We start from the raw sequence: 18266 nt of genomic DNA, 5'->3' as shown, positions 1-18266 counted from the left end.
TGTGCTCCAACTCTACTGTCCCCCAAAATGGGAATGCCCCTTGACATGCTGCCCCGACCCTAGCAGAATTAGCTGCCACCAAAGAGCAGAAAAGAATGGACTCGCCGTTCTGGAACAAGACCTCTTTACAGCAAGCCACCTATCAGGACCAGGAGTATTCAGTTGCAGTACTCACTGAGGGAGTGTTATGTTTCACCCAAACCAATCTGATCACTATGGGCATCCTGTGGGAAAGAGCTCCTGTGTTATTACACAGGGGGCTGATGGGTATCGGATAAAGACCAAGAGGGGAGGCCAGCAGTGTGGGTGTAATGGTTCCTCCCCTTTTAGGGAAACTCTTACAAATAATCTTACCACAAAAGAAGGGTTTGGAAATATAACTTGCTGTCTGGTTAATATCTCCAATGTAGCAAACCAATGGTGGGTTTGTACTGGTCCCTATGGCGAGTGTAATTTGAACAGCACAATTAGAAACACTCCCACTTGTACCCAATCAGGAGGATGGGATGCCCCCTTAGGAGCATATGAACTGTTTGGAAAAGCAGCCAAGCAGCCTTAAATATCCCAGGAATCCCCTTAAGAAACAGTCCTTACTGGGCCCTACGGAGTCACTATTTTGTATGTGGCCGAAAGGCTTACAAGGTGCTGCCAGCCAACTGGACAGGTAGCTGTTATATAGCTCATGGAGTTCCTCATCTGTCAATAACTGCCACACTGCCCAAAGTAAAGATACCTCTGCTGAGTCACGAAAAAAGACCCAGCGGCAACTGACTACAGCATTGGAGGGCAATATAAAGAATCCCCTCACAACCGAGAAGCTTGTAGGGTGCTCTGTACTGGGAATAGAACCACTGTTTACCGGGCCAGCCATGGCGTGCATAGGCCGCCATACTGTAAGGCTGCAAATGGTACTTGAGAAAGTTGCCTTAGAGTTAGAGGACTCGGTTAGTGATTTAGGGTCAGCAGTAAAAACGTTAAATAAAGAGGTACAGCAGCTCAGGACCTTTTCCCTCCAAAACAGGCTGGCTTTGGATTATCTCTTGGCATCCCAAGGAGGGGTTTGTGCCCTCATTGGGCCCCGATGTTGTGTATATGTAAATGATAGCAGTTATGAGATCTATGAAAAGGTGGTACAGGCTGAGGCCCATGCCCGAGCCGGAGCACAGGTTGCCTATACTGCCCCCGAGAGCGATTGGTTGCAAACCTTGTTTTCAGGCTGGGGTTTGTCGTTTTGGCTTGGTGGTTTATTTAGCCTGTTATTGAAACTTCTGTTTCCTGTATTGCTTATATTAATGGTATTATGTGTGCAGTCTCATGTGTCAGGACCCTTTTGCAAAAGTTAATAAGTCATTCTCTTCAGGGCTATCACAAAGTGCTTATGCAAAGTCCTATTGTAAAGAAATAAGTAGCCCAAGTGAGAAAACTCAGAGCCAAGGTTGTTGAGTGTTCTCAAAGGAGGGAGTTGTTGGGGACACTGGGGCATGGCCACTAGGTAACTCGAGGGGATGGAAGACCACGAGTGTCGATGAACCCCCCTCGCACTAGGCCCAAGTGTCCTTGGCCCCTCCTCCACCTGGAGGCACTCGCAGCAGTTATGCTGAGGGATCTGCAACAATATGTTGCAGAGTCAGACTGCCTGAAATTAAACAAGGCCAAACAGGGCAGATATGGAAGAACAGTGCTGAATAAAGCAGCTTTATGTATGGTTTAACAGATGGTACAGAGAACCAGGGAACTAGCTGGTGCCTGGATTGGCTGGTTATATGGATACTTAGGGCAGCTTGCTATTGGATAAGTATGCTGAAGAAAGGATGTATAAAAGCCTGTGTAACTTCCTGCTCTGTGTGCAGGATTTGAGATTCTATTCTCCCTGTACCTTGTTTGCAGCTGCAAATAAACTTTTCTACTTCTCCACCCCGTTGTGATTATTGGGTGACACACACCGGGCAACGAACCTTGCTGTTGTTCGCCTCTGGCACTGCGTGCCGGCAACAATACTATGCTGCTATGGCTCAGAGCTCTGACACCAGGAGCTAGCCCACAAGCATAAAGGTCTCACCCTGGCTTCCACCTGCCTAGTTACCCTCTGCAGGGTGACTCCAACAGCTCTTCTGGTCTCAAGTCTCCCTAAATCCATCCTCCACCCCCCTTCCCCCCGCAAGTTCTTAATTACCAGACAGAGCAGGGGAAACTCCCTCCTTCCTTAGTTTTCCAAGACTGGGGTTTTTCTTTTCAGTTTCAATGTCTTTCCATTAACTGTAATGATCCACTACTGGAGGTGTCCTTCCTGATTGCTTCCTGCACTGCTGAGAGGTGATGCTGTAGTTGCACCCTTGGTTACAATGACAATGTTCTACATGCATCCATTCATACCCATAGCTGTATACAGATCGCCTAAGAATCATCAGGTTTAGAACATTCCACGATTTCATAAAAGACCTTACTTGACACATTTACATATAACACTGTATACAACTAGTTGATTCAATGCTACTATCCAACAGTAACTTTGGATCTAACCAGATTCCCAAAGTGGGAACATAAGTAACAAAAGGCAGATACATGCCCTTAGACCAAAGGACCAGATTAAGCTTCAAAAGATCTTCAGTTTGCTTTCCTCACACAACTTCTATTGTAGCTGGATCGAAGCTCAACCACTTGCTCTCATAATTGCTCCATTCTCAGCTAGAAACAGAGTAAAGCAGTCAGCTGCTGTATCCGGGGCAGAGAAGACAGAAGTAGACCTGGTGCTATCTGCTAATGCGAGCTCAGTAGCACTGTGGCCACATCTAGAGACATATTATAAAAGCAAAATAAATAAATCATCCAATGCCATTTACACACTGCATCACAACCAGTGGCATTTACTCTCAGGGCACCACTCAGCATTTCTTACTCAGGCTAAATCCTACACTGACTTCAAGGGTCTCTTCACTGAATCAGGCTTTGCCCAAGTAAGAGTTAGGTCCTGGTTTTTGTTTGTTTGTTTTTTTAAATGGCAAGGATCATGGCAGAGCAGTGCAAGGTTAGGTCCTTCTGGTATTCCCTCCCATGCCTTGTTGACTAACCTAACTAAAGGTCATTAACAAGTTATATTACCTCAGCCCCTCTATTTAATAAAGAATATATCAGTCACCAGGTGAGCCAGCTCATCTGAGTAACTTATGACAATTTAATTATTGTGTTCTTCAGTGTCTCTCTTTAAAAATATATCTGATGGTAGCCCGGGGTAGGTATTTCTACTATATTCTCTGAAGTGAAGAACACTGGAAATACATCATTTAGAGTGCAGTGAAACAGTCTCTTTGATTTCCCCCCTTATGCCCTGCTGGCCTCCTGCATGCTTCCCATTTGTAAGGTACATCAAGAAAACTTCTTCCTCTTACTATTAGCTCTTTGAATTTCCTTTTACGGCCAGACCCTTAGCTGGTAGAAATCCATGTAGAAACAGTGAAGTCAAAGGAGCCATCCTGATTTACAGCGGCTGAGGATCTGACCCTAATTTCTTAACATTCACCTTAAAATGGTTTATAACTTACTCACCTCAAGTAAAGTGTCAGAACACGAAGTCTTGGATTAGGACTCCCTCTGCAAGGACATCAAACTTAATTATCACCACGGTTATTTAGCAGCTCAACCAACTCATGTGCATTCCTGAGTACACATGCCAAAAAACAGCCTCGGCCTCCTGTGTGTTCTAGAGCAAGCTTCCCCCAAAAGAAAATTATTTCTGATGTGGAGAAATACTTTCTTCAAACCCTATCTTGATGAGTGCGATGAGACGCACACAGAACTGGATGGGTAGTTAGGTCTATTAATGCCACAGGCTGCACCTGGAGGAAGGGCCAGGGAAACAGGGAATTGATTGCAAGCAGGTTTAATAGTGCAGGAACGGGCAGGGCCTATAAAGTCAGAAAGCTGGCAACAGACAGAGCTGTTGGGAAACAGCAGTCACTCTGGACTGGTCTACACTACACCATTAGTAAGGCAGCTTAAAAGTCGACCCAGTTATGTCAGTGTCTACACTACAGCCTTCCTCCTGGTGATTAAGTGCCCTTCTACACCAACGTAATAACTCCACCTCCACGAGAGGTGTAAGAAAGACTTATGTCTGTGTAGACACTGTTTCTTACATGGCTGTTGGCTGACTTACCAATTTCATGAAAGTCGGGCAACTAGAGCCCAGCTGCCTCCCATACCCAAAGTGGAAACCCAAGTTGCCAGACCCCACTCCCAGCTGGGAGCCAGGGAGAGAACGGGGGACAGTGTGCTGGGAGCCCTGGAGCCCCTGGGGCACCCAGGCTCCTGGCAGGGAGCTGCCAGCGAAGCTGAGACACAGATGTTTGCTCCCCACACTGCCTCTTTGAGATCAGTGGAAGCACTCCTGGTGAGGATGCGCACTACCGGAAAGAGGGTAGTGTGGACATGCACTACTGCAGTAATTAGTGTAGTGGCTGTAAGTTGACCTAATACAGGTCGACTTATGTTTCTAGTGTAGACAAACCCTCCCTGGGAAGGAGGAGGAAGGTTTGGAGCTGGTACACCCAGCTAGAGGAGGGAAACCAGGAGATGTAGGAAGCAGTCCAGGGAAGGAGCAATGAGGGCTGGGAGAGGAAAGCCCAGAACTGCTGGGTGTAGGGTCCCTGAAGTTGGGGGCGGGCCCAGGTTCCCTACCACTAGCCACCAAGGGCATGACCTACACCAGAGGGGCAGTGAACAGGAAGACTGCCTGTGTCACTGCTGGAGTGAGAGAATTTGGAGGACTATACCCTGGAAGAGGAGAAATGCTGAGTGACCTAGCCAGAGGGCTGAGTCATGAAGAGGACACTGGCCTCTGGGACAAGAGAGGAGCTGCAGACCTGAGAGAGACAGTGTGATGGCATGCGACCACAGAATGGGGATTAGCTCTTGAGGTCGACACCCCAGAGTGACTAGGAGGAGGTGCCAGACAAGCAGTGAGTGGTGCACCCCATCACAATGGGATGCTCAGTAACTTTATATATCTAAGTATCAGAGGGGTAGCCGTGTTTGCTGCTTTTACAGATCCAGACTAAGAGTCCTGTGGAACCTTATAGACTAACAGACATATTGGAGCATAAGTTTTCTGCATGTACATGCATCCGATGAAGTGGGTATTCACCCACGAAAGCTTATCCTCCAATATATCTGTTAGTCTATAAGGTGCCACAAAACTCTTTGCCGCTTTTATATATATCTAAGAAGTTGAAATTGCCCATTTTACAACATTACAACTGACCTCCCTCAACCTTTTGGATTTTTTGTCTTAAACAACTTGACTTTTCAGTGGAGCATTTCATCTCTTCAAAACATCTTATAAACTATCTTCAGTTAGTTTCACTCCATCACTGTGCTGTAATTATATATTAATTCCTTGTTACAGATAGGAAACCATTGGATTAAGTGACTTGGACAAGGCTACTGAAGGAGGACGTGTCAGAACTAGGATCACAACTCAGGTATTCCTGTCTCAGTCCTGAGCTTGGACTGTGCCTACCTAAGATTATGAACCAATCATAACTTCCACCTAAGGCCACTGTGTAGCTCCCATCCCTGTATTACCCACGTACCTCACAACCTTTAATGTATTTATCCTCTCATCACTCCTGTGAGGCAGACAAGTTTTATTTTCCCCCAGTTCACAGATGGGAAATGAAGGCACAGGGAAATGAAATGACTTGCCCACAGTCATGCAGGGAGACTGTGGCAGAACAAAGATTTGAACCCAGACCTCGTAGCCCTAACTGATGGACCATCCCTCCTCTCTGATCTCCTTCCCCAGACAAAAATCAGCTCTCCAGTAAGCAGGTATGACTGTAAACTGCATCTAGAGTATGTTCCATGAGAATTAACTAACAGTGCTAACAATTCCAGAAGCTGGCAGTGCCATGCACACCCCAATTACCACCACTACTGAACTGGTAGGAGCTTTTTCCTCAACAATTTTCTAGCGTAGAGAAGGCTGAAGAGTTTTCCTTGCGTATCAGGAGCCACTCTATCTCTGCAGCAATTCCAGTTAGTTAGGCTCAGAGACTGGGATTCCTAATCCAAACCAACTCTCCCGTATGGCACTTCAAAATGCTACCAGTAACGCAACAGTCCTGCCAACAGCGGCACATTTCTTAATTCAAAAGCCAACTAAATGTGTGTGCATTATAGATTGATCTAGGCTCTTCAGTCAGCTTCTGGGCAACAATCGCACTCCGTGCTTACGTCTGACACCCCACTGCTGCAGAAGTACTTACCCAAAACACACACTGTGGAAAGAATTAACCACTTCCACAATAACCCACTGCAACAGAACAAACAGCCTGGCAAGAATGGGTTTGCAGGGAGGGGATCCTCTTTGATAATTTTTATAGAGACGCAAAGTTGTTCTTAAAAGTTTTTCATAAGGCTTTAGAGCAGGGGTTCTCAACTTTTCTTTCTCAGCCCCCTCCACCCCCCATGCTATAACAATTCCATGGCCCAACTGTGCCACAACAACTGTTTTTATACATACTCAGTAGATTAAAAGCCAGGGCCGGCATCAGGGCGTAGCAAGCAGGGCAATTGCTCAGGGCCGCACACGACAGGAGGTCCCCATGAAGCTAAGTTGCTCAGGCTTCAGCTTTCAGCCCCAGGCAGTGGGGCTCGGGCTTCAGCTTTCTGCCCTGGGCCCCAGCAAGTCTAACACGGGCCCTGCTCTCTGGTTTGTTTTGGCAGACCCCCTGGCAACCTGCTCACGCCCTCCCACCCCCAGCCCGCCGGACCCCTGGTTGAGAACCGCTGCTTTAGAGCTCTTATTGTGCCTTTCAGATTCTGTAATCCCAGCAGCTCCGTATGTGCCCATGTAAATCAGGTTCTGATATTAAAGCAGCTGCTATCATTATTTCTAATGAAATAAACTGCAGCACCTAGCAAAATCTGTGAAACGATAGATTTAAGTGGAAGAACTGTCTAAACAAAAAAGAAAAGGAGTCCTTGTGGCACCTTAGAGACTAACCAATTTATTTGAGCATGAGCTTTCGTGAGCTACAGCTCACTTCACGAAAGCTCATGCTCAAATAAATTGGTTAGTCTCTAAGGTGCCACAAGGACTCCTTTTCTTTTTGCGAATACAGACTAACATGGCTGTTACTCTGAAACCTGTCTAAACAAAGATGACTGTACCCTGATAAAATTCTCCTTCCCTCTGCCACTCATATGCCTTAAACACACACATGAAATCATGAAAGGGAAGATGAATTTAAAAGCTTGGTAATCATTTGGGGGGGCGGGAGGGGGAGTCAGGGAGGTCTCAGAGCCAGTTTGCTGTATGGACTCAGGAAAAGGAGACAAACTGTTTATCCTTTCTAAAAAGTTCCTAGTTAAACTTTTTCCTCCTCTCTTCCCAGAGTTCTATTGGCCACTCCCATGAGTAGTGTTACCCAACTTTTACATAAACAGGCAGCTCTCATAAGTCTCAGCTGTAGAGAGGTCTGAAATTTGGGCTGATCACTGCTCCAAGTTCACAAAAGCAGAGACTGCAACCCACTGTGAAGAGCTTTTGGAAAAATCTTTGAAAAGGTAGGCAACATCAGGATTGTTTTTCATAATCAGTTGGCTGCAAATGTGTAGCCCACAATAAAGTCTCCTGGCAGATTTTCCTAGAGGGGTTTGATTTAGGGAAAAAATTCTTAATACTAATTCAAAAATTTTAGATTTGATTTCTGCAAGAAGGAAGATATTGCAGACCTGCTCTGCGCTCTAGATTGCTGATATTTTTACATTCATAGTTGGTAGTTTATGTAGGTTTAAAAACTGCATGTGAAGAGAGCGTTCTAGGTTAGTCAGGTGATTAATCATTGTAGAGAGATTTAGAAATAAGCAGAGTGTGTCGTGACCACACAGTTCAGCTGTTTTGCTTGGTAATATTAAAAGCTAATGATGTGCCTGTCCCTTTCGCCATAATGGGTTACTCTTCCTTCCACACAGAATAAAAAAATCATGGCACTTTTTTCCTTGCCTTTTTGTAGCCTTTTGTATTTTGCAGGTTGGGAATTGCAGACATGTTTCTGTTCCTTTACCTGGCCATCAGCCAGGGCCTCTCTGCATCTGGTGTTGTGAGGGGAGAAGGTGAGGTTGATTCCAATGGAGACAGCCCACTTCAAGACATACAGAAAAAAGTGAATGACCTGTGGCAGAATTTACTCTACCCACAGTTCATCAATGAGGAGACTGACCGGGCAGGTTATGCCACCTGTGAAGTGAAGCCCAGCTCCAACCTAGATGCTGACAAGCCACAGGTGACAGGCCAAGTCTTGTTCAGACAGTCCTACCCAAATGGAAAACTAGAGGCTCTCTTTGACTTGAATGGGTTTCCATCAGGCAGCAATCAGTCTGGCAGAGCTATTCACATCCATAAGCTCGGAGACCTCAGCAACAGCTGTGACTCTGCTGGGGGGCACTATAACCCTTTCAACGTGAACCACCCTCGCCATCCAGGGGATTTTGGCAACTTCTACTCTAAAGAAGGCAAAATTAGAAAATACAAGTCAAATCTGCTCGCCACGCTGTTTGGCCCCTACTCCATCATGGGGAGATCCATTGTGATCCATGAACAGGAAGATGACATGGGCAAGGGTAACAATAAAGCCAGTTTGGAGAATGGGAATGCTGGCAGACGTCTAGCTTGCTGTGTCATTGGGATATGCAACAAGAACTTATGGGAGAAAAAGCTTCCTGACATTACAGACAGGAGGAAGAAGAGGATCACAAATGAGCACAAAACAACCAGGCCTAACTAAAGGCCACCATACCATCCATTGCCTAGGCAGCACAGAATAGATATAGTCCATGTAGTTGATCAATGAGAGACATGCGAAAGGTTTCCTGTTTCCATTGGATCTCTGTCCTACTGCTCTCTGAGAAATGCATATTACTCTTTAGAGGTTTTTCCCTTCTGTAAGCAGATTAATAAAAAACAGCATCAACTCAACTTTGCAATGTAATTTTTTTTTAAACTTTAAACTCCCATTTATTCAGCTCAAAAGTTTAGTGCAACATGGTAAGACTAGCAAAATATTTAGTTTATGAAATCTGGAAAGAGCTTGTCCATTCTAACGGATCTCTTGAGCGATCACAAGCTGAGGTACAAAGAAAAAGACAAATTAATGTCAAACTGCTTTTGGCTAAGATGCTCTGCAGTGTTTTTCTACATATCTGAAAAGTATAAAGATTTCTATAACTTCAACAGCTTTGTGTGGTAGCCTAGTAAAGCTAGATAATAGCCTTCTCCTCAGATTCAGGAAGAGTATAGACATTATTTCTATTTTTAACTTCTGATCCATTATACTATTCTACTTATATTTGCTGGTTTTATTCTCCAACATGTGTAATCTTAACTGGTTTGAGTTATCCATTCGCTTGTACCCGAATCACATTGTTTACATTTGAAAGTAGACTTACAAGAACTGTTCTGGCTTTTTTTTTTTTTTTAAAAAAGTAGCTTGGAAATGTTTGGAGAGCTTACTACTAGATAACACAGCTGGTAAAATTGTGTAATGCTGTTAACACAATGTAGATACATTAATTTAAAAAATATATATAATATTTTGAAGGCAAGGGTACATAGTGTGATCTTCCATACCCACACAAATATAGCAAATTAGTCTGTTCAGATTGCAAGGAATAAGTGACAGTGGAAGAGACTTTCAATTTAGATTTTTTTTATACAAACTGAAGAAAGTTATTGAATAAAATTTTACATTCCTTGTTTTATAAAAAGAAAGTATGACCACAATTTAATACATGACCCACTGATAAAACACTAAGGCATAATTAACGTCCCTCCCATATTAATAAGGGAGAAGATAAAGGACAAAACAAATCTGGAAATTTGTCTTTATTCCAGGAGCCAAAATATATATACTTATATATAGTTGTCATGTTACATGGTGACTGTAGGTTTGCAACAAAGGAAAGGCTTGCAAATAAATAAAAGCTATATCTTTCTTTAAATAAAACAGCAACTGGTAAAAAAAATCCCAATCTTTTAAAAATTAATCTCAGTTAAGATTCTAAAATACATTCTTCGGCTCATGTGGATGAAAGAAATTCTAATTTCTTTATTATACAAGTTGCCCTATGCATAAAAATAGTCTCACTTAGAAAGGAAGCAGTGCTTTAAAAGATCTTTCTTAATCTGTCATTTTCACAAATTTACGTTTTAAAGATTCAGTGAACACCTTTTCTGTAATAGGTTTAATTTAAAGGGTCTGGGTCTTTTTCCCTCCTCTTTTCTCCCAGTTAAAACATGTATTTGCTGCTGGGCTCCAGCACAAGTTCACTGTCTTTCAAAAGGGTATAGAATAAGGGAAGTCATCTGGTCTGATTATGAAACAGCATGCTTAAAAATCAGTTTTTGAAATGTTGGATTTGAAGCTGCCACTCTGTCTCCCGCCCTCCCCATCAGTGAGGAGGGTGGTTTATGGTTGGGTGTACCTTGTCAGAGCATGGTTTAAAGTCCTACGGAGACAGCATGTAGGTCTCAACAGAGAAGGCCTGATTCTTCTCCTGGCTGGTGTAAATCAGAAGTAATTCCAGTAAAGACAACAGTTATACTAGTGTAACAGCAGCACCAGTAAAAGGAAAATAACCCTCCCTTTCCCCCCAACATTCAGCGTCAACTGTAATTTTATTGCAGCAAACAAATCTTACTTTAAGAGTGATTTGGTGCTGTATTGAAGCTTCATGTCTCAGTCTGTAAAGGCTCAAGTCCCAAGGATGAAGGCTGAAAGCACAGCCGGGAGGATGCACAGTCCCCTGTGTGGAAAAGGGCACAAAATGCATTGCACTGGACTCCCTGTAGACAGGGAAATTATGTGGTACTGAAGTGAGGTCTGCAGGGAGCCTCCTACCCAGAGTCTGTGCCAGCAAGTGGTTGCAAGGGTACAGAAGAGGAATTTAGGTGGGGAGGAATGGGGAGAGATTAATCCATAGAAGGATCTAATTTACCGGAGGTTTTTCAAAGAGCAGCCTGCCAGCCATATCAGAACAAAAATAACAGTTTTGTGTGTTAAAGATGCCTGTCAGCCTGAGTCTGCTCTGACTTGCGCCAGGTTTACACCATTACCATAATGATTTCAGCGGGATTACTCCTATTTTAATGACTGATCCAAAGCCTACAGTAGTCAAGGGAAAGACTCCCATTGACTTCAATGAGCTTTGCCTCAGGCCTCTACGCCAACGTATGGGAGAGGAGAATCAAGCATGCACATACCTTCAACATTTCAGAGTTAAGCTGTATAAACAAACACTGACATTTAGGGATTAAAAAAAGAAAAATCAAAGCCAGCCTCAATTCTGGCTGCATTTTTATTAAAACTTCTCTAGCATTTAGCTTCAGAATGCCTCAGGCTGTGATGAAAGGTGGAAAGGAATACACTCCTTGGAACAAACATTACGGGGAGGGTTATATTTTAAACATTACAAAACCCTGTAAAAATCTCTTCAATTATTTCAGTGCATGTCTATTTTTCTTCATGCTTGCCAGTGGTGTCATATAAATAACTGAGTCAATAATGTAATCAGTTATTTTACCTTTAATAGCAACAGCCCCTCTTGGTCTTTGGGTTTTGAGGAACATAAATATAACTGGGGCCAGGGAAGAAAGCTTAAACTTTTCAGTGTAGCATGTTCCCAAGGCATCTGAATTTGGAACAAACTGGTTCAAAGGGGGCTGTTGATACCAGTGTGATGCAATGCCACAGTACTTTAAGTAGAAAGGAAGCATTTTAGAGGAGTGATACAAGTATTCCTTTATTGCCTGCACACAGCAAGAAAAGAGCAGACAGACAGCAGAGAAAGGGTTACATGCATGCCCCTCTTAGGGGAATGCACAAAAATAAGAGGCAGGTCACATTTTTCAGCCTCCCATCGTTCATTATATTCAGATGTAACCATTACATATATTCTTTCTTCTGACAAGCCCAAACTGTTCATGGAATCAAAACACCTTTGATTATGGCAGCACCTGCTAGTTCAGTATCCATATAGAGACGAGTTTGTCAGTGCTGCTAATACAAACCTTGTTTTTCAGTAGCTGACAAGTGGGCTGTAAAAATCTGCAGCTGGCACATATTTGTCAAACAAAGGCTCAATCTGGGAGGGATTCTCCTTTTTATTAGTAGTAGTTTATTAAATTTGGTTTAATTCTCTCTGATTGGTTTCAAGTTCTAGGAGTGAGAAATGAACATTTACAGACAATTAGGTCCCAAGCCAGCAGAAAAATTGCCTCCACGGCTGCTGGCCCATAGAAGCTCCACAGCTGCAGAGACTGTTCCCCGTTCTAGAAAGAGGAGCGGAAGTGCCTCCCCAGCTCTCACAGCTGTGAACTCCAACATTAAGTATTCCCTTGCTGCTGCCTTCCCGGGGGGCAGCGTGGCACAACTCCATCACTCGAGAGATGGGGACTTTCTCTGCACGCCCCCCACTCTAACACCAGAAGATTTTTCTTGCAGACTACGTGTCAGGTTAGGAAGAATTTGAAAGGGGCAACTGGGGCCCAAAGAATAACCCCACCACTATCCAAAAGACTGGTGAGCCGGGGGAGGAAAGGAAGAGTTTCACATTCACATTTTTGTTTTATACCTAACAAAAGTGGAGATAGGCTTAGATCCACTCAATCTCCCACCAGGGGCCACACAGGCGACTCCAGGCCAAGGTGGAGGAACATAGTCCCATGAATTGGTACTAGCAGCACACAATAGGAAGCTGGCCTATATATATATACACACACACACACACACACACACATGTTCTCTTCCCCTAGGCAGTTCTGCTATGTCCCCTAGGATAATTTTTTAGTTCCCTGGGGAACTTTCCCTCTACTAGAGCAGCTTTAAGAGCTTCAGTTGGAATGGGGCCTTAACACTTTGAGACATAAGTCCCCCCTGTTTTCTTGGGGAAAGGAAGGAAAACTTCAGAGGAATGTAGAGGAGATATGGAGGTTTAAGAGATGGAAACTTCATGCACAGGGGCTACTTTTCAAAACCACTTTGCTTTTCAGTAGGGACCAAATGCTGCTATTCTAAATATGCATTCTCAGCAAATATACACAGAGAGAATGCAAGTTTAGAAAAATAAACAAAAGCCTGTTACCTTTAGATCCTTTTTAGTTTATCATTTCAAGTTTTTCATCTGCTGAAAATAGCCATTTGAAACCCTTAAAATACATACCAGTAGGCATTGTGCATTGGACAAGAACATACATGCTATGAAGACCCAGCTAGGACTTGACATGATAAAGGATAATGGTGAGTCTCCTGGCCCCATTTTTCTCAATTATGTCAGTCTCCCAAGAAACTTCAATCACTGTAAACACCAGAGCCATCATTAACCCTGCCCCTCATCATTTTCAAGTTCTATCCATTTTATATATTTACATTATTTTGGTTAAGCACAGTCAATGTTAATAGAAAAACATCTATTTAATGGACAAATGCTGACAGACCAATGTAAAAAAACCAATTCTATGGCAGATTAATTCAGTGACTATCCGTATTCACGGCAGCACAGCTTCCACTGCAAGAGGATGACAGGGAGAAGCTTGAGATCTTGGATTTCATACCACAAGCCATGCTGTTATCCAAATATTCAGAGCATTCAGCAGGATCAAATGATTTGTCACACTCAGGTTCAGGGGGATTACTGGAGATGTTGTTTAAGTCAGATGTTGAAACAGTTAGTTCTCCACATCCTTCTGTGTCTTTAGTGTCCAGTGTGTTGCCATTTCCACCCTCTCTCTTATTTACATTTTCATAATCATTCTCTGAGGTTTCCTCATGGTCTTTCAGGACCCAATTTTCAGCTGCATGCTCATTCTTGGAGTTTGATGTCTCCGCAGGGTCAAATAGGTCAGGGCTGGACAAGAGGCACTCTTCCTTGGATGAGCTGCTAAGGTCAGATTGGTCCATTGTACTCTGGCCCTCCAGTAGACTTTCTCTTCTGCTCCCTTCCAGTTCTGCAGCTGCCTGTTCTTCTGTCAATTTAATTATTTCACTTCCAAGACTGTTTATTTCTTCCTCCTCAGAAGGAAACTGGGCTAATGAGGGATGAAAAGGCTTATTTTGGTTACTGTTATTTATGTTTGCTTGGGAATTGTTGTAGACCTTAGCAGCTTCCTCTGGAACTGTCAACTCTGTTGAAACGGCATAAATTTCATCTGGTTTTCCCTTCTGTTTTGCTAAGAGAGAAATGGGACAGTGTCACACTAGTGTACGTTATATGAATTTATATGCATGGGGCAAAGACCAAGAAAGCCATGCAGAAGATGATCTAGCTAGTGAAATACCAGTGGCTCACCATCATGGTAAAAGATTGATCAGAGCACAACTTAACTATAGTATGTTGAATTCTACCCTGGCTCTTTACCCCATTCTGGACTCACTTCAAAGAACAGAACCAATCAGAACATTGGGAAGTTCATCAGGAAGTGAGCTGTAGCTCACGAAAGCTTATGCTCAAATAAATTGGTTAGTCTCTAAGGTGCCACAAGTACTCCTTTCCTTTTTGCAAATACAGACTAACACGGCTGTTACTCTGAAACCCATCCAATAATGAAGTTATATAATTAACCCTTCAACATTTCATCTGAATAACATGCTTTGATAGCAGCATAAGATAAGGCAGGGACAAAAAAAACCCAGCTTTTTTCCTTTTCTCTCTCCATATATTAAACATTTTAAGCGTATCATTACAACAAAATCCAAGCACTGGATATAACTATACAAAAAACAATTCAGAAAGAAGGGATTATGCAATTAAAGACAGCATCATAGTGCATCTGCACAAGGGGGCCAAACTAGGTTGTACCACATTGGCCTCTGTTACTTGAGCTAGCAGAGTAACTGACAGCAGTAGTAGATTGCCATCCTCACTGTGGACTACTAGAGGGGGATGTGTTTTGCAAGTGTTTGCCCACAGCAGAGGAGTGGTAATCTTTGTTCTCAGAAACAGCTCAACTGTTTTGGCTTAAATTTAAAAAACAAAACAAAAAAAAAAACAAAAAAAACACCCCAAAAAACAATTCAGGCTGAGACAGTCACCCAGCATAGAAAATTTCAACTCAAATGGCTGGAGTTCAGCAAAATTACATGCAAGTGAATGCAGGGTCTTATAATGGGAAGTGTTGCGCAACCTTAATAGTAGGTAGTGCTACCAGCCCGGCAAACAATGACAAATAAGGCAAAATCAATATAACAATATCAACTAAACACTTTCAGTGAGTGAAGATTTAATTAGAACCCAATGATTATTTAAAATGAAAATTAATATTTGTAAGTTATTCAGTGAAGGAGTGATTAAATAGGTTTTCTATTTTTAGCACAGAAAAAATTAGCTGATCAAGACTAAAAGCGATCAATCCACTGCATGCATCCGATGAAGCGAACTGTAGCTCACGAAAGCTTATGCTCAAATAAATCTGTTAGTCTCTAAGGTGCCACAAGTACTCCTGTTCTTTTTGCGGATACAGACTAACACGGCTGCTACTCTGAAACCTGTCAATCATCTGATAACATGGATAATAAAGTCAAAATGAGGCCATGATCTATTTAATTTGAGAAATTAATATCAAAGCATTTACAGTGCTTCATGGTTGACTGAATAAGATCTGGGCATGTCAAAAATTTTATAGCCATTAAATAGCTTATCCAAATGTTGATAGGCAAGTCTCAAAATTTATTCCCTGTCCACCAACTAAAGAAAAGTAGTGCTTTCATTAAAATATTAGCCTGCTGTTTAGTATCAAATAGAGCTGAGCTGGACTTTTAAGGGAAGATCTTAGTGCTTGTGATTGGGAAAGGATTTTAACAAAATGCATGCATGACTATAAAAGAAGAATCAATTGCTCAACAGCAGGGGTTTATTTCAATTTGCCAGGCACAATCACGAAGCCTTTCATCTGTAGATCAGGTCTAATGCAGGAGAGTGCTAAGATAGTTCCATAGTCTACTTTCCTATCATGCGCTGTAAAGGGGGGGAGGAGAGGAGAACAGGAGGGAACCAGCTTTACACAGGTACAATGTGTTGCTTTCCTATGGCATACAGCTATGTTGCAAAATTCCTTTGAGCTGCTAAAACCTGACCTCTAGCATGGTCCAAGTCACTATACAGTCATTTATCAGTCCCTCCAGGACTGTTCAAACTGGGATGATCCCCCACTTTGGTCGTGATTGATTTAGTTAATCTCTGTGACCACTGAATCTTTACCTTCTGCTATACTGGCATGAAACCTTGGCTTTTACTTTTACTGTATTTGATAAGATGTGTAGTGTCGACCCATCTCTGTCCTAGATGCTCACCTTCGTGCCTCTGTGCTTGATTCTGTTGTGGCTTGTCAGCAAATGTTAGCAATGGCGATCTTGACCTCTGTAGAACAGGCAGGGTTGGGTCACTGAATGTTATGGTATCTTTTCCACCTGAAATGAAGAAAGCATTGGAAAGATTCAGTAACAGATTGCAATGAATGATCACCAAAGAGTTTGGTTTTGTTTAAAAACATCTTGCGGTTTAATTATTTTTTTCTGCCATTACAAAAAAAAAAGTAGAGTGATATGTAAAGTAGCTTAAAATGATTTTTTCTGCAGAACAAAGTACCAATGTACAGCAGCTGAAGTGCACTAGCCAAATACAAAAAGCACACACTAATTTCTACCAACACTACTGGTTAAAGGGCAGTTCTCGAATTTGCTGAAAGACGACCAGCTGCTGCTGTATTCTGCTGTAATCAGATCATATTAGAAGTGATGCAGAAAGTATTATTTTTAGATTAAAGCGTTACACTAATGCGGAGATCATTTACATCTAGACTCTAGGAGCACACCACGCCAAACATTTCACTCTGTCCTTTCACCCTCTACATCCTGCTTTCATTGCTGTACCCTCGATATTACAAATGCAATTTTGTTCCCCATTTTTAATATAAATTGCACCCCCCAAAGGCTTATAGTATTAGTATGAATTATGAGATAAGCAGTAAACACAAACAGTAATATTGCAAGAAAAAGGAGGTCTTGGGGATTTTAATCCATAGACCCAAATCCATTTTTAAGGGGTCTGATTCAATGTCAGACCGGAAGGGGGATTCCACTGTGGATATAATTTTGCAAGTTTCTGTGAGGCCTATAGAACACTGCCAGCTAATAGATAAGGTCTGGACAGATGTTCTGCTCAGACTATTGCTCTGCTTATCTTCATTAAACAAATAAGATGACACATTTGTATTACCATTACTCTGTTTCTACAAATTTGTTTGGGCATACTCTGCATGTTATCTTACATCAGTGTGAAAAGCTATGATTTTAAAGAGGGACTTTGGGGTCCTCAATTTTTGGGTGTCCAGTCTGTAAACACCTTAAGGAGCCTGCTGTTCCAGAAGTTCTGAGTACCCTCCCTTTACCTCAGGTCCCTTACTTCAGATGTCAAGTTGGGCTCCCAAAATCTCTAGTCACTTTTGAAAAACTTGGCTGTAACCGTGCTTCCACATGTCTGTTCAGTGTCTAACACAACAGAGAGCTGACCTTGCTGGGGTCTACATGTTACAGTAATACAAACAAAATAACAACGCTGGAGAAGTTTTGACTGGATCAAGATCAGAATTCCAACTTAAACATAATTTGCATTTGAACTCTGCATCCTCTACAGCAAATAATAAAATTATGGAGTTAGACAGCCGAGTGAGAGAAACTATGATATAAGGGAAAAGGGACAAGTTTTCAGCTGAAAATTGAAGGTGGGCAGCTGATGAGGCAGAACAAACCTGAGGGCTGTTCCAAATGGCACAAGCTGAAGTGGGAAAGGCTTTTCTCTACGACAGTGGTAAGACTGCATGGAGAGATGGGCAGGGCTAGATGAACAGAGGTGGTTGGAAGGGGGGTAGTGACATGAAAGGTTTATGACACAGGATGGAGCAAGTCTGTGGAGATATTTAAAAAAAAAACAGAACTGGCTCTTCCCAGACAGAATGGGAGCCAGCGGAGTTGTTTATTCTGAGCACCTTGCACAGCATGTCAGATTCAGGAAAGTAAAGCCTGAGCTGGGACGCTTGTGGCTTCCAGTATAAACACCAAACTAGTTTGACTTCCAACCAGCTGTTACCCAGTAAACACATTCACTTCTATAACTTTCACCATCCCCTTTGAAACCAACTGGTTCCACAAAATAATCAGATCATCATCATCTAGCCATCTAAGCAATACTGTTTCACCTGCCTAAAGAGTCTTATT

At 42.6% G+C, this 18266-nt stretch overlaps 2 protein-coding genes across 3 annotated transcripts in view; one reads left to right on the top strand and one right to left on the bottom strand.

Moving 5' to 3' along the window:
• Nucleotides 1–8048: 8048 nt before the first annotated feature.
• On the top strand, nt 8049–8786 carry SOD3 (superoxide dismutase 3). The gene has a single exon (XM_077814613.1). The coding sequence runs from the start codon at nt 8049–8051 to the stop codon at nt 8784–8786; it is 738 nt and encodes a 245-aa protein (XP_077670739.1).
• A 4350-nt stretch (nt 8787–13136) lies between these two features.
• The window catches only part of CCDC149 (coiled-coil domain containing 149), a 61867-nt gene continuing 56737 nt past the window's right edge, over nt 13137–18266 (bottom strand). The window contains exons 11-12 of one of the 2 annotated variants that reach the window (XM_077815797.1): nt 16344–16460; nt 13137–14083 (exon numbers count right to left, since the gene is read on the bottom strand). In XM_077815797.1, coding sequence (XP_077671923.1) covers nt 13527–14083; nt 16344–16460 — 674 coding nt within the window. In that variant the 3' untranslated portion in view covers nt 13137–13526. Of the gene's footprint in view, nt 14225–16343; nt 16461–18266 lie in introns of both variants that reach the window. The other variant, XM_077815796.1, reaches the window with a different exon arrangement.

Source organism: Eretmochelys imbricata, chromosome 4 (assembly GCF_965152235.1).
Source record: "Eretmochelys imbricata isolate rEreImb1 chromosome 4, rEreImb1.hap1, whole genome shotgun sequence".
NCBI lineage: Eukaryota > Metazoa > Chordata > Testudines > Cheloniidae > Eretmochelys > Eretmochelys imbricata.
This window is presented reverse-complemented; position numbering and strand designations above follow the sequence as displayed.

Excerpts from the sequence above, each read along its gene's own strand:
- SOD3 (XM_077814613.1), top strand. The coding sequence starts at position 8,049 with ATGTTTCTGTTCCTTTACCTGGCCATCAGCCAGGGCCTCTCTGCATCT.